The sequence below is a fragment of the Triticum urartu genome, chromosome 7 (genome assembly GCF_003073215.2).
Source record: "Triticum urartu cultivar G1812 chromosome 7, Tu2.1, whole genome shotgun sequence".
NCBI lineage: Eukaryota > Viridiplantae > Streptophyta > Magnoliopsida > Poales > Poaceae > Triticum > Triticum urartu.
Window position 1 is genome coordinate 458,883,688 of NC_053028.1, and position 13,597 is coordinate 458,897,284.

At 49.5% G+C, this 13,597-nt stretch overlaps 2 protein-coding genes across 2 annotated transcripts; one reads left to right on the forward strand and one right to left on the reverse strand.

The window, feature by feature from the left end:
* Positions 1-720: 720 nt before the first annotated feature.
* LOC125521133 lies at positions 721-3,346 on the reverse strand. The gene is made up of 3 exons (XM_048686176.1): positions 1,698-3,346; positions 1,434-1,572; positions 721-1,021 (listed from the first exon to the last, which is right to left on the reverse strand). The coding sequence occupies exon 1, from the start codon at positions 2,925-2,927 to the stop codon at positions 1,779-1,781; it is 1,149 nt and encodes a 382-aa protein (XP_048542133.1). The 5' UTR covers positions 2,928-3,346; the 3' UTR covers positions 721-1,021; positions 1,434-1,572; positions 1,698-1,778.
* Positions 3,347-5,669: 2,323 nt separating this feature from the next.
* Positions 5,670-6,787, forward strand: LOC125521214 (protein DMP3-like). Its single transcript, XM_048686274.1, has one exon. It carries the CDS (start codon positions 5,868-5,870, stop codon positions 6,549-6,551), a length of 684 nt encoding a protein of 227 aa, XP_048542231.1. The 5' UTR covers positions 5,670-5,867; the 3' UTR covers positions 6,552-6,787.
* The last annotated feature ends 6,810 nt before the right edge of the window (positions 6,788-13,597 follow it).

The following is a 13,597-nucleotide window of genomic DNA, read 5'->3' on the forward strand; positions in this document are numbered from 1 at the left end:
TGCTAAAGCTGCTACTTCATTAGCCTGTGGTCGCCATCTTTGGCTCACAGGAACCCCGAACATCATTGGTATTCCATCGAACTTGGATATTGAATAAAAAGCAGCTTTAGCCCTAAAAAAAAGAAGCTGAGCGAGGCGCGCTGAGACGCGTGAGAGATAGATTAGTTTCAGTTTTTCCCGATCGAAGACCTGTATATACGTATGTATGTATACCTGGGAGGGGCCCCTTGACTTTTGGGGGCCCGGGGCGACCGCCCCGTTCGCCCCTCCCCAGGACCGGCCCTGATCAGGCCCATGGCCCTGCCCAAGACGCTGAGAATTAATGTTGCCTAACATCCCGATGAGCTTGAAAAGAAAATCGCCATTAATCATGATTCATGGGCCATGAGTATGAGTATGAGAAGCAAGACCATCTGCAATTCTACACTGACCGCTTCATATCGTAAGACTTTAGAACATTTGCAAGACCATGATGGGAAAATTTCTGCTTTCGATAAAAGCACCATGCAATAAATAAAGAAAACCAAGTCATTTTGAGCTTCCATTATGAAGAGTTACTTGAGTGTTCTGGGAAATAACTAAAATACATGCCCGCGGCCAGGTTTAACATTTTCACAAACAAGTTTGGCAGGTCCCAAAGAATCAGTATAAGATAACCTAGAACCAAATGCATAAGCAGGTGGTCTATGAACACAAGAAAAATTAACGCGACACATATCCTGCAGTAACTTTGATGCAAGGACGATAATCCAACTTCGCATTATTAAGACGGGGCTATGTATCAAAAAACGGGGCCATGAAGTTCAAAAATACACAGAAAGTTTCACTGCAGTTCAACACCCAAACATACTTGGTGAGAAAATACACCCCGCAATCAACATGACTGAGGATGGGTTTTCATTTTCCTAAATAATCATATATTTGGACAGATACATACGTTAACCAAGTTCTCAACAATCCTAGTAAACAAAATATCTTCAGGTTCATGCCCCCTCTCTTCTTCTCCATATGCTGCCAGAACCTGTAAACAATTGGTGTTCACAAAAATGATCATAAGATTAGGTCACTCATATAGTCACATTGCTGGTAATAACTAGTGCTGTAAACAATTGATGTTCACAAAATGGATACTGAGACAGTGTGAACAGAAGTGGATAGTGAAATTGGTTGGCTCTTAAATCATAGCCATATTACTCATATGTAGCTGCAGCAGGTTATAATGAGATCACACTGCTGATGATATGGTTACTGCTCTTACGCTTGGTAGGAATCTACTAATTGCAAATTGCACCAGGCAAGTCAAATATGCAAGAAATGATAACATTGATATCAACACAGAGACTGCCAGGTTAGAAGTTGTGTGACTGAAAAATGTTAACTGAGACAGTTGTAAGAAGTTGTGCCTTTATTGCCTATACTGGCATTATTTGTACCTTCATTATTGAGTGGGCAATGTGAGCTCAACCAATACGTGGAATCCGCACTTGCGCATCTTGTGCCCGGATGTTCTTAATCAGTTCCTTGAAAGATTCAGGTATGTATTGGTACTCGTGGAACATGAGTCCTTTAGACCTACATATGTTGAGCAAGAGAAGGACAACCGAAATTAGAATTAAACATGCATCCATTCATTGCGGTGGATACTGATGAGGTGCATCGATCTGTGCTAGGAAGGGAACTGAGGAAGGAAAACATACCACTCAGGAGTATGGCAGTAGGTCATGAGATGATCAGCAATGGTGTAGGGGCGCACAGATGGGCGTATCCTGTCCTTCCCATCATGTATTTTGCAGGACTCGGCTAAGCGCTCGGACAAACCAGTCCCCAGCGAATGCAACACAATGGGGTCCCATGGCCGAAACAGACAGGCATCGGTCACCGCTGAGAAACAGCGCGCGGTCGCCTAAGGTGTTCACCGGGATAAGCTTACACCGCTGGCTGCTCAGATGCACTTCATAGAGCCTGAAGACTGCCAGTCCCGACCAGTCCATCTCCTTTGTACCAGGAGCTGGGTGCCGGACGACGAGCAGCATCCTTCCACCAGACTCCACGAGTAGAAAATCGCTATGCAGGCGATCAGCAAAATATGGAGCATGAGCAACCACCACAGAATTCTCGAGGGGTTCCTGTCTGGGAGTGGGAGGAGGGTATAGCTGCAGGATCTCGTGTGAAGACAGGGTGGTGGCGTAGAGCTTTCCTTGGAAGGACAGGGTATTCCAAACATAAAGACCTCGGTGGAGAACCTCCCAGTCTGAACCCGGGTCGGCGCCGAGCACCACACTTGTGCAGAGGAACCAGACCACCACGGCAATGGAGGTCGCCGAGGACGCGCTGCTGCATATCGCGGCGCTCATGTCGAGCAGCTTCATCCGCCTGACTGCCGCGTGGTACACGGGGGCGAGGGGCGGGAAATCGACCACGACGCGCGTGAAGGGATGCAGCACGCGGACCTCGGTGGTGCGCTTGTGCACGAGGATGAGGAGTCCGTCGGTGAAGCCAACGATCCTGTGTCCCCGGAGCTCCGGGAGGAGGACGTGGAGGCGCCTGGCCGTGCGCGTATGGAAGAAGACGATCTCGCAGGCATCGTCTGGGCGGACGGCGTCGCCGTCACAGAGATCGACCCAGCCGCGCGGGCGTAGGCGGGGATCCCGCAGAGTGGGGTCGCGCGCCGTGGGCGTGCAGGCGCGCCAGCCGGAGCAGACGGCGCGGAAGGCGATGTAATCAACCACGTCGCCGTCGCCGTCGCCGTCGCCGGCCAGGAGCCGGCAGGTGATGAGGCCAACTATGTCGGTGGGCAGGGACGCCCAGCCGCCGATTACTTGCGCCCGCGCAGGGCGCTTGCACGCGGCGAGCGTTGTCAAGGTGGCACCTTTTCGCTTCCTTCCCGCCGCCCCGGCCGGAGCAAGAGCGGGCAATTTCCTCCCCATCGCTCGCGGATTCCTTCTTCAAATCAAATCAAATCACAGGCTGGGCTTGGTTGACTCTTCTCCGTCCCGCCCCCGCTAGCTATTTTATACAGGCCACTGCTCGGACCTCGAGATCGACTCGGATTGAGAAGAAATCCCACTCCCAGGATCGGCACTGATTCCTTGTTCAAATCGCGCCGTGTCTCCGGAAAGGAAAACCAGAGAGGGGAGGATTACGATTTAGGCCCCGCTTGGATTGTCGGTTTGCACCCAAATACATCTGTAAACAATACAGGCCTCCGGCCGTCGTTTTGATGCTGGGAGGAAATAACACCACGGCCGGTAATATACACCTGTAGAATTAATCCGGTTGTACGTATAAATTTACGCCTAATCCAAGCGGGGCCGGAAACAACCTTTTTTTTTAGGGGTCGGCCGGGAACAACCTGACGAGGCCGCCGGTGGTGGGTGAGAAGATGGAAGCACGCCGCCGCGGATCAGCCGCGGAGCACTCGCCCTTCTGTAACACACGGTTACAACTAGGTTGGAACATGGGAGATTTTTTCAACTGAAGAAGACGGAGTTGGGTGTGACGCCTTCGAGCTCAGCCAGCAAGGCGTTGACATAAAAAGGTTTGGCATATCTTTTTTTTTTTTGCAGGGTAAAAAAAAGTTTCATTCCATTCCATAATGATAGGGTTACAATCTCAAGCCACCAAATCCTCATAACACAACACGGAGGAGTCGAATTCAACCACACCGTAGTACAAGCATCGGTACGGCTATAAAAAGCGAGTTGATGTGCTACCCTATTTTGATCTCTAGTGATCTTAAATGAAACAAACTCTCGATCAACCATAAGAGCTTTAACCTCAGCATCTAAGTGACCGTAGGCCGATCTGACCAAAGTGTTTCCTTCAAGAGTGGTCAGGGCATTTATAGAATCTGATTGGACAATGACAGGCTTGTTCGAGTGCTGAATAGCCAAGGCCATACCTTGCATCGACGCATGGATCTTTGCTTCTAAGGCGTCATTATAGTTGAAGATGTATCTGTAGGTAGTGAAGATCAACTTACCATTCTCACTCTGAAGTGCCATCCCAGCGGACGCGCGCCCGCCGTGAACCGAGAAGGATCCGTCCACAGAAAGCGCCACCCATCCTGTCGGTGGCGGAGGCCAATGCTTGACGGGAGTATGATAGGTATTGTTCTTACAAGTCTGGCTGCACACATCAGACACCATCTTCCCCTTTATAATCTCCTCCATGCTATACTTCTTGACAAGATTCAACGTTCTATAATAGTTGTCCAGATAATCAACTGTTGCCTGCACCGAGCACTCACCCTTTCCATGCGTTCTGTCATCGCGTAGCTGCCAAATCCGTCATATAGTCATAATTACAAGGTCTCTTACATGTTCATCTATAAATTTTTATAAAAAAATATGACAATGTGTGGCATGCACACACATAAAAAAGAAAAAAAATGATGTGTGCATATTCATTTAGGTCATTTTATTTTTGCACAAGTCACATATGGTCATATTTGGAACAAAATTTTGTAGATGCACATTGCTTCTTCCTACGATCCCTAATTATTCTCGCATCCCCATCGCTAGTTCCACCAATCCATCTCTCGCACGCGGCTAAGTGAGTGTTATAATTGATAGAGTACGTTTTTACAGCACCCAGGTCACGTAGATCATGCAAAAGCCAGGGTCAACTGACCAAACTACAGGACCAAAATATCACACTGACAGCTCCAGGGGCACTGCCACCCAAATATCACTACAGGAACGGGTTTAAACACTAGAGAACTTCATGATCAGCATCCTGCAGAGAATTTGATTTCACTAAAATTTTGTGCTGAGATCCCGTAGTACCGGACACTCATTCCTTGGATCGATCGTCTACACCTCATAAACCATCACCCCAGACGTTGTTCATCTTCACGGCAATGGTGAGGTGGCGCAGAAAACATATGTGGCGATTAGGAAGAGTTTGGGGAAAGTTCAGGCCCAGCTAGGCTTGTTGCACAACACATGCTAGCAGGTGGCAGCGCAGCTGGATTTCAAATTCTCAATTCACGAGTCGTTGGCACATCACATTGCGGCCATAACAGAGGCGATAAGAGAAAATTATGGGTTCCAACTTCCAAAGCACTCAGTCGGAGGATGACATAGAGCTTGAGCAGATATACTCATAAGCACTGAAAATGATCTGCTCACCAAAATCCTCAAGTGTGCACTAATTTTGAAGCGTGAGTGCCCAGGTTGTACGTGCAGTATTTTTAGGACAAACGACTACGCAAAGCTGATCCATGATGGTTCACGCGCCGGGACACCAAAATCTATGCAGCGATTTGCTCATCCATAAAGAAGTAATTTCATCTAATCACCATCAGAAGAGGGCCGAGTGTAATCATCAACTGATACCATTTTGGATTCCCGGAGGCAAACAATGTGGCAAGGCGTAGAGGCGATGGTCTCATGAACGGTAGATCCAGTGATTGATCATTTCGCCTGGTGCATTTAGTTTGCTCCACCGTGGAGAAACTGAAGCACTCCTAGCATGCAAATTCCGCCAGTTCCGTGTCAGCACAGCGAGGCCTTCCCCCTCCCTTCTTCCCTCGATGGATGAAGCAGTTACGTTACGTTTGCAACGCGACGCCATCCATGTTGACATGTTGCCTCTTCCTTGACGCCTTCCACAAACCGAGGTACCCAACCCTCCCTACTCGACACTGGCAGCCTAAGCAAACGCGAAGGCACGCAAGAACCAGCCATCCAGCAATAGAAAACCACCACCACCCCGCAAGCACGCACAAAACGCCTAGCCCTCCTCCATCAAGAATCCTCTGCGCACGTTCCTTCGTCTCGCACATGCATCTCTAGCTGGCTAGCTAGTTTATTTGATTACAAATATCCATCCAGATCCAATCCAATCACGCACAACAATCGATCATGGCAGCTGCTCCTTCTGCCTCTGCTGTTTCCGTCAGGCAGAGGACTGCCGCGGCAGCATCGCCGCTGCTCCAGGATCAGCAGCAAGAAAAGCATGAAGCTGTTGATCCGGTGCCGCCGCCGCCGCCGCGATCGACGCTGTACCAGGCGCTGACGTCGACGGCGAGCCTGGCCAACCTGCTCCCCACGGGCACGGTGCTGGCTTTCCAGCTGCTCGCGCCGACCTTCACCGACCACGGCGCCTGCGACGCCACCACGGCGCTGCTCACGCGGATCCTCCTCGCCGTCCTCGCGCTCTCCTGCCTCCTCGCCTCCTTCACCGACTCCCTCAAGGGCCCCGACGGCCGCGTCTACTACGGCGTCGCCACCCTCAGGGGCCTCTGGCTGCTCGACTACCCGCCCGGCGCGCCCACGCCGCCGGACACGTCCAGGTACAGGCTGGCACCAATCGACGCCGTGCACGCGGCGCTGTCGGTGGCCGTGTTCGGGGTGGTGGCGGCCAGAGACAAGAACGTTGTGCGGTGCTTCTACGGCCCGTCGCCGGCGAGAGAGACGGAGCAGGTGCTGGACATCGTGCCGCTCGGCGTCGGCGTGCTCTGCAGCTTGCTCTTCGTCGCGTTCCCCACCAGGCGGCACGGCATCGGCTACCCTGTCACCAACGGCGCCGCTGGCAGCAGCACCTGAATAAACTAAACTTACCCGCGTATTACAAAGCTCAAGAATTACTCTGGTTACACTAGTACTCCTACTAACTTAAGAGCATTGTATCATTCTATCATTTCGATTTCTTGCTTATTTGCCTGTGGGATGTAAACGATCCGACTATATATTCTACACACAAAAGATCTGTTATCTTCCAACTCCTTTTGTGGGTATTATTCTCCATTTAATGATGAGTAAAATGCATGCATGTTTCTATTTTTCAGAGTGTCGATGCGGTCCTAATTCTTTCAAAATGCATGCCTGCTACTAAATCTTTTTAAGTTGTTCATCCGATGTCTTAATTCCGTCCGACCACCGCTGTCCAGCTTGCATGGTGCTTTGACCGCCACCACGTGGATTGAAGGGCAAAGGCTGGATTACGACGTGTTACATATTTGCAAAAGAACCCTCGAACCCTAATTCCTTCTCAGACGCAGTCCTTTCCTCCTCCACACCCCTCTCTGGCGAAACAGGGGCGGTTGATGGCAAAGGCGCTGCTTCGATAAGAAGAGGCGGTCATCGCAGGCGGTTGTGCGGCGGCGGCCCCGCTAGGATGGCGCTCATGCTGCGGCGACCCGGAGATCCTCCTCCACGGCATGGTCAATGCCCGTAACCCTAACACTTGATGCTACTCTTTCATTCCTCTTTTTTCCGATTTAGGCCAAATCCATGGTAGATGTTGACCGAATCCTTGTAATCTAGGACTACAAGAGGAGCTTTTCACCGTAGAAATAAACTATGCTGGATTTTTTTTGCGGATTTGGCAAGTCGGAGACATATGTTAATGGCAAAGTTGCTCCGTTTGATGGTTGTGAATTAGATACATGGTCTCATCTCTGGTCACTGATTTTATGCAACAATTAGGATATAGTGACCAATCAAAGATCGTTTTGCACTGGTTGCTCCTTGGAAAGAATCTAGATGATGGACTCTTGATTATGGACTATGACACTGACACATTGCACATGGCAGCGGTTGTTTCAAAGTTTCAGTATTTTAAGTTGTTTGTGGACCACAAAGATATGACATTTGACAATGTAATTGAAGGTATCCATGTTAGTAGTACACATGATCTCCCTTTTTTACTAAGCCCAAAGTCCCATGGCTTTCACACTGGAATTAGGAGCTATCCTAGGTTTAAGGTGAAAACTCAGAAAGGTAGACTTAACCAATGTCATGCAGGCAACAACAATGAAGGGAGTAACAGTGTTCCACCAATGGCCCAAAGTGTTGGATATGAGCTGAGAAAAAGCAGAAGAAAACTTGTGGTAGAAGAAGAAACCTCCAATGAAAATGACTGTGACGGTGACGACAGTGAATGGGATTCAGACTGGGTTGACTCTGGCAATGAAGTAGGTAAAGATGATGATGATCTCTATGAAAAATGGTTAGATGAGAAATTTGAGCAGAAAAAGAAGAGATCTAAATGGCAGAAGGACAATAACTATGACTCGGATGAGTTGCAAGCACTGCAAGATTCAAAGCTTGAAGATAGTGATTCAGCAAAGTAAGTGCAAGTAGTTGATGCTCAAGGAAGAAAAAAATGAAGAAGAAAGTGAAACTCAAAAGGTGGATGCTAGAGAACATGAAAGATGTGAATTTTCACATAGGCATGGTGTTTTGATTGTGATTGAACTTAGAGTAGCATTCAAGAGTACATTATCAAACAAGGAGTGCAAATACACATTACAAAAAAAATGATAGGTGGAGGATAAGGGCATGATGTGTTGGAGATTGTCCCTGGTTCCTGTTTGCTGCACCTGACAGTAGGACCAAAGCATGGGTTGTGAAGACATATGTGGGACAATATACATGTGAAAGAGAATGGGCACTGAAGCAATTCACAGCAAGATATCTAGCTGGCAAGTATTTGGAGACATTTAGAGCAGATGAGAAGATGTCATTAAAGAACTTTGTCAGGCTTGTTCAGTTTGATTACAATATGCTTCCTACTAGAAGCAAGATAGCAAGAGCAAGAAGGATTGCACTAAAGCAAATTATGGAGATGAACTAGAACAAAACAATTTAATATGGGACTTTGCAGCTAAAATCAGAAGGTCAAATCCTGAAAGTATCATGTTTGTGAATGCAAAGGATGGACTGTTTGAGAACTTCTATATGTCCTTAGATGCATGCAAGAGGTTTTTTTACTAGCTTGGGGTCATTATATGCATTGATGGGTGTCTCACTAAGAACACGTATGGTGGAGTGATGTTGACAATTGTTGGAGTTCATACTAATGATTATATATTTCCCATTGCAATTGCCATAGTCGAAGTGGAATATACTGACACATACATGGAAGTGGTTTCTAAACACATTGAAGGAGGATCTATGCATAGATAACACATCCCCATGGACACTAATGAGTGATAGGCAGAAGGTATTGATACGTCTCCATCGTATCTACTTTTCCAAACTCTTTTGCCCTTGCTTTGAACTCTAACTTGCATGATTTGAATGGAACTAACCCGGACTGACGTTGTTTTCAGCAGGATTGCCATGGTGATATTTTTGTGCAGAAATAAAAGTTCTCAGAATGAACTGAAAATTCACGGAGATGATTTTTGGAATTAATAAAAATTATTGGCGAAAGAATCAAGTGAAGGGGGCCCACACCCTGGCCACAAGGGTGGGGGGCGCGCCCTTCGTCCTTGTGGGCCCCTGGACCTCCACCGACCTCAACTCCAACTCCATATAGTCACGTTCGGGGAGAAAAAATTAGAAAGAAGGATTCATCGCGTTTTATGTTACGGAGCCACCGCCAAGCCCTGTTCTTCCTCAGGAGGGCATATCTGGAGTCCGTTCGGGGCTCCAAAGAGGGGAAATCATCGCCATCGTCATCATCAACCATCCTTCATCACCAATTTCATGATGCTCACCGTTGTGCGTGAGTAATCCCATCGTAGGCTTGCTGGACTGTGATGGGTTGGATGGGATTTACCATGTAATCGAGTTAGTTTTGTTAGGGTTTGATCCCTAGTATCCACTATGTTCTAAGATTGATGTCGCTATGACTATGCTTAATGCTTGTCACTAGGGCCCGAGTGCCATTGAGGGAGTCTTGGATTAGGGGGTCTCCGGATAGCTGGACTATATCCTTTGGCCGAACTGTTGGACTATGAAGATGCAAGTTTGAAGACTTCGTCTCGTGTCCGGATGGGATTCTACTTGGCATGGAAGGCAAGCTAGGCAATACGGATATGTATATCTCCTCCTTTGTAACCGACCTTGTGTAACCCTAGCCTCCTCTGGTGTCTATATAAACCGGAGGGTTTTAGTCCGTAGGACAACATACAATGATACCATAGGCTAGCTTCTAGGGTTTAGCCTCTTTAATCTCGTGGTAGATCAACTCTTGTAATACTCATATCATCAAGAACAATCAAGCAGGACGTAGGGTATTACCTCCATCGAGAGGGCCCGAACCTGGGTAAACATCGTGTCCCCTGCCTCCTGTTACCATCTGCCTTAGACGCACAGTTCGGGACCTCCTACCCGAGATCCGCCGGTTTTGACACCGACATTGGTGCTTTCATTGAGAGTTCCACTGTGTCGTCACCGTAAGGCTTGATGGCTCCTTCAATCATCACTAGCGATACGGTCCAGGGTGAGGCTTTCCTCCCCGGACAGATCTTCGTATTCGGCGGCTTCGCACTACGGGCCAATTCGTTTGGCCATCTGGAGCAGACCGAAAGCTACGCCCCTGGCCATCAGGTCAGATTTCGAAACTTGAACTACATGGCCGACATCCGCGGAGACTTGATCTTCGACAGATTTGAGCCCATGTCGGACGTGCCGCACAGTCGCAACAAGCATGACATAACTCTGCCGTCGGACAATATTCGGGGGATCGCATCCGCAACTACTCCGGCCGTTAGCCCAGAGAAATCACGCCATCCGAGAGCGGAGGGATAGACCCCGCCATGGAGGCCGCATTCTTAGTCGCAATAGAGCCAAATACTGACTTCACCCCTTACGAGAACCGTGTCGCCGAACCACTGGATTCATCTCCGGCCATGGACTCCGAGCCGCTCACATCCATGCCCGTCGAATCCGACTGGGCGCCGATCATGGATTTCACCTCCGCGGATATCTTTCAGCACTCACCTTTCGGAGATGTGCTAAATTCATTAAGGTCTCTCTCCCTGTCAGGAGAACCTTGGCCGAACTATGTCCGGCTAGAATGGGATGCGGACGACGAAGAAATTCGCTGCCCACCCACCACCCACTTAGTAGCCACTGTTGACGACTTAACCGACATGCTTGACTTCGACTCCAAAGACTTCGACGGTATGGACGACGAAGCCGGAGACAAACAGGAACCACCGCCCTCAGGGCGCTGGACCGCCACCTCATCATATGATATATACATGGTGGATACCCCCAAGGAAGGCAATGGCGACGAGACAGCGGAGGATGACCCCTCCAAGAAGCAAACCAAGCGCCGACGTCAGCGGCGCCGCTCTAAGTCCCGCCACAGCAAGAGCAGTGATACCGGCACATGAGATAATAACACTACAGATAGCGCCGAAGACAACAACAATACCCTCCAGCACAGTGTAGAGCTAGAGGGCGGACAAGCTAGCCCTCCAGAGTGGGCAGCAGATGGAGAAATGGAGGAGGACAATTACATGCCTCTCTCCGAAGACGAGGCGAGCCTTGGCGACGACGAGTTTATCGTGCCTGAGGACCCCGTCGAGCAAGAGCGCTTCAAGCACCGGCTTATGGCCACGGCAAATAGCCTGAAGAAAAAACAGCAACAACTTCAAGCTAATCAAGACTTGCTAGCAGACAGGTGGACCGAAGTCCTTGCGTCCGAGGAGCATGACCTCGAGCGCCCGTCCAAGAGCTACCCAAAACGCAGGTTGCTACCTCACCTCGAGGAGGAAGCATTGAAACCTCATTCACCAGTGTATGATGCGGCTGACCGGCCACTATGCGGCCAAACCAGAGAGGCGTTTCAGCCTACAGTTCAGACCGCACCCCATCGCCACTCAGTCAAAAATACTAAGGCCCGGGGCAACACAAAGGACCTGCGAGACATCTTGGACAATAAGGCAAAAATCGCAAGGTTAATATACGGGACACGGGCACACGCGCCCACATGGGACGATGATCATCGCGCCGGATACACCAAGAGTAAATCTGGCCGGGCCGAATACAGCAGACAAGACTCATACGAACTACGTCGGGATATAGCCCGGCACAGAGGCGCCGCACACCCCCTATGCTTCACTGATGAAGTTATGAATCATGAATTCCTGGAGGGTTTCAAACCCGTAAATATCGAATCATACGATGGAACAACAGATCCCGCTGTATGGATTGAGGATTTCCTCCTTCACATCCACATGGCTCGCGGCGATGATCTACATGCCATCAAGTACCTCCCACTAAAACTCAAAGGACCAGCTCGGCATTGGATGAATAGCTTGCCAGCAGATTCCGTCGGCAGTTGGGAGAATCTGGAAGACACATTTCTTGACAACTTCTAGGGCACTTATGTGCGGCCACCGGATGCTGATGACTTGAGCCACATAACCCAACAGCGAGGGGAATCGACCAGACAATTCTGGACACAGTTCCTAACTAAGAAAAATCAAATTGTAGACTGTCCGGATGCAGAGGCCCTAGCGGCATTCAAGCATAACATCCGTGATGAGTGGCTCGCCCGCCACCTCGGCCAGGAGAAGCCGAAGTCTATGGCAGCCCTCACGACACTCATGACCCGCTTTTGCGCGGGCGAGGACAGCTGGCTGGCTCACAGCAACAACACATCAAAGAATCCGGATACCTGGGATACCAAAGATGTTAATGGTAGGCAGCATCGTAATAGACCAAAGCGCCACAATAACAGCGAAAACACCAAAGATACAACAGTCAATGCCGGATTCAGAGGCTCTAGATCCGGTCAGCGGAAAAAGCCATTCAAAAGAAATACTCTGGCTCCGTCCAGTCTAGATCGCATACTGGATCGCTCGTGTCAAATCCACGGCACCCCCGACAAGCCAGCCAATCACACCAACAGAGAATGCCGGGTGTTCAAGCAGGCCGACAAGTTAAATGCCGAAAACAAGGATAAGGGGCTGCATAGCTATGATGAGGAGGAGCCCCGTCGGCCGAACACAGGAGGACAGAAGGGGTTACCCCCACAAGTGAAGATGGTGAACATGATATACGCAACCCATATTCCCAAGAGGGAGCGGAAGCGTGCACTAAGGGACGTCTATGCGATGGAGCCTGTCGCCTCAAAGTTCAACCCATGGTCTGCTTGCCCGATCACCTTCGATTGCAGGGATCACCCCACTAGCATCCGTCATGGCGGATCCGCTGCACTGGTCCTAGACCCCATCATTGATGGATTTCACCTCACTCGAGTCCTTATGGACGGCGGCAGCAGCCTGAACCTGCTTTATCAGGATACAGTGCGAAAATGGGTATCGATCCCTCGAGGATCAAACCCAGCAAAACCACCTTTAAAGGTGTCATCCCATGTGTAGAGGCCCATTGCATAGGCTCAATCACACTGGAAGTGGTCTTTGGATCACCGGATAACTTCCGAAGCAAAGAATTAATCTTCGACATCGTCCTGTTTCGCAGTGGCTATCATGCACTGCTCGGATGGACAACATTTGTAAAATTCAATGCAGTGCCGCATTACGTGTACCTCAAGCTGAAGATGCCAGGACCTCGCGGGGTCATAACAGTAAATGGAAACACAGAACGCTCGCTCCGTACGGAAGAGCACACTACGGCCCTTGCAGCAGAGGCACAAAGTAGCTTGTTCAGGAAGACCACTCATTCGGGGTCACAACCCCTGGACACCTTCAAGTGAGTCCGGAACAAGCTGCAACAGGATCGCCTGGCACGATCAGAGCTCGCCTAACAATCCGGCCCCCTTCCCAGTCCCAGTGAAGCGACAAAATATGTGCCGCGCGTACATAACTACGCATTGAAAATACCATGGACATAGGCGGGGGCACAATCAGGACACGCCCCGCATTGTGGCTTAACCACACTAGGGG

Excerpts from the sequence above, each read along its gene's own strand:
- LOC125521133 (XM_048686176.1), bottom strand. The coding sequence starts at position 2,927 with ATGGGGAGGAAATTGCCCGCTCTTGCTCCGGCCGGGGCGGCGGGAAGG.
- LOC125521214 (XM_048686274.1), top strand. The coding sequence starts at position 5,868 with ATGGCAGCTGCTCCTTCTGCCTCTGCTGTTTCCGTCAGGCAGAGGACT.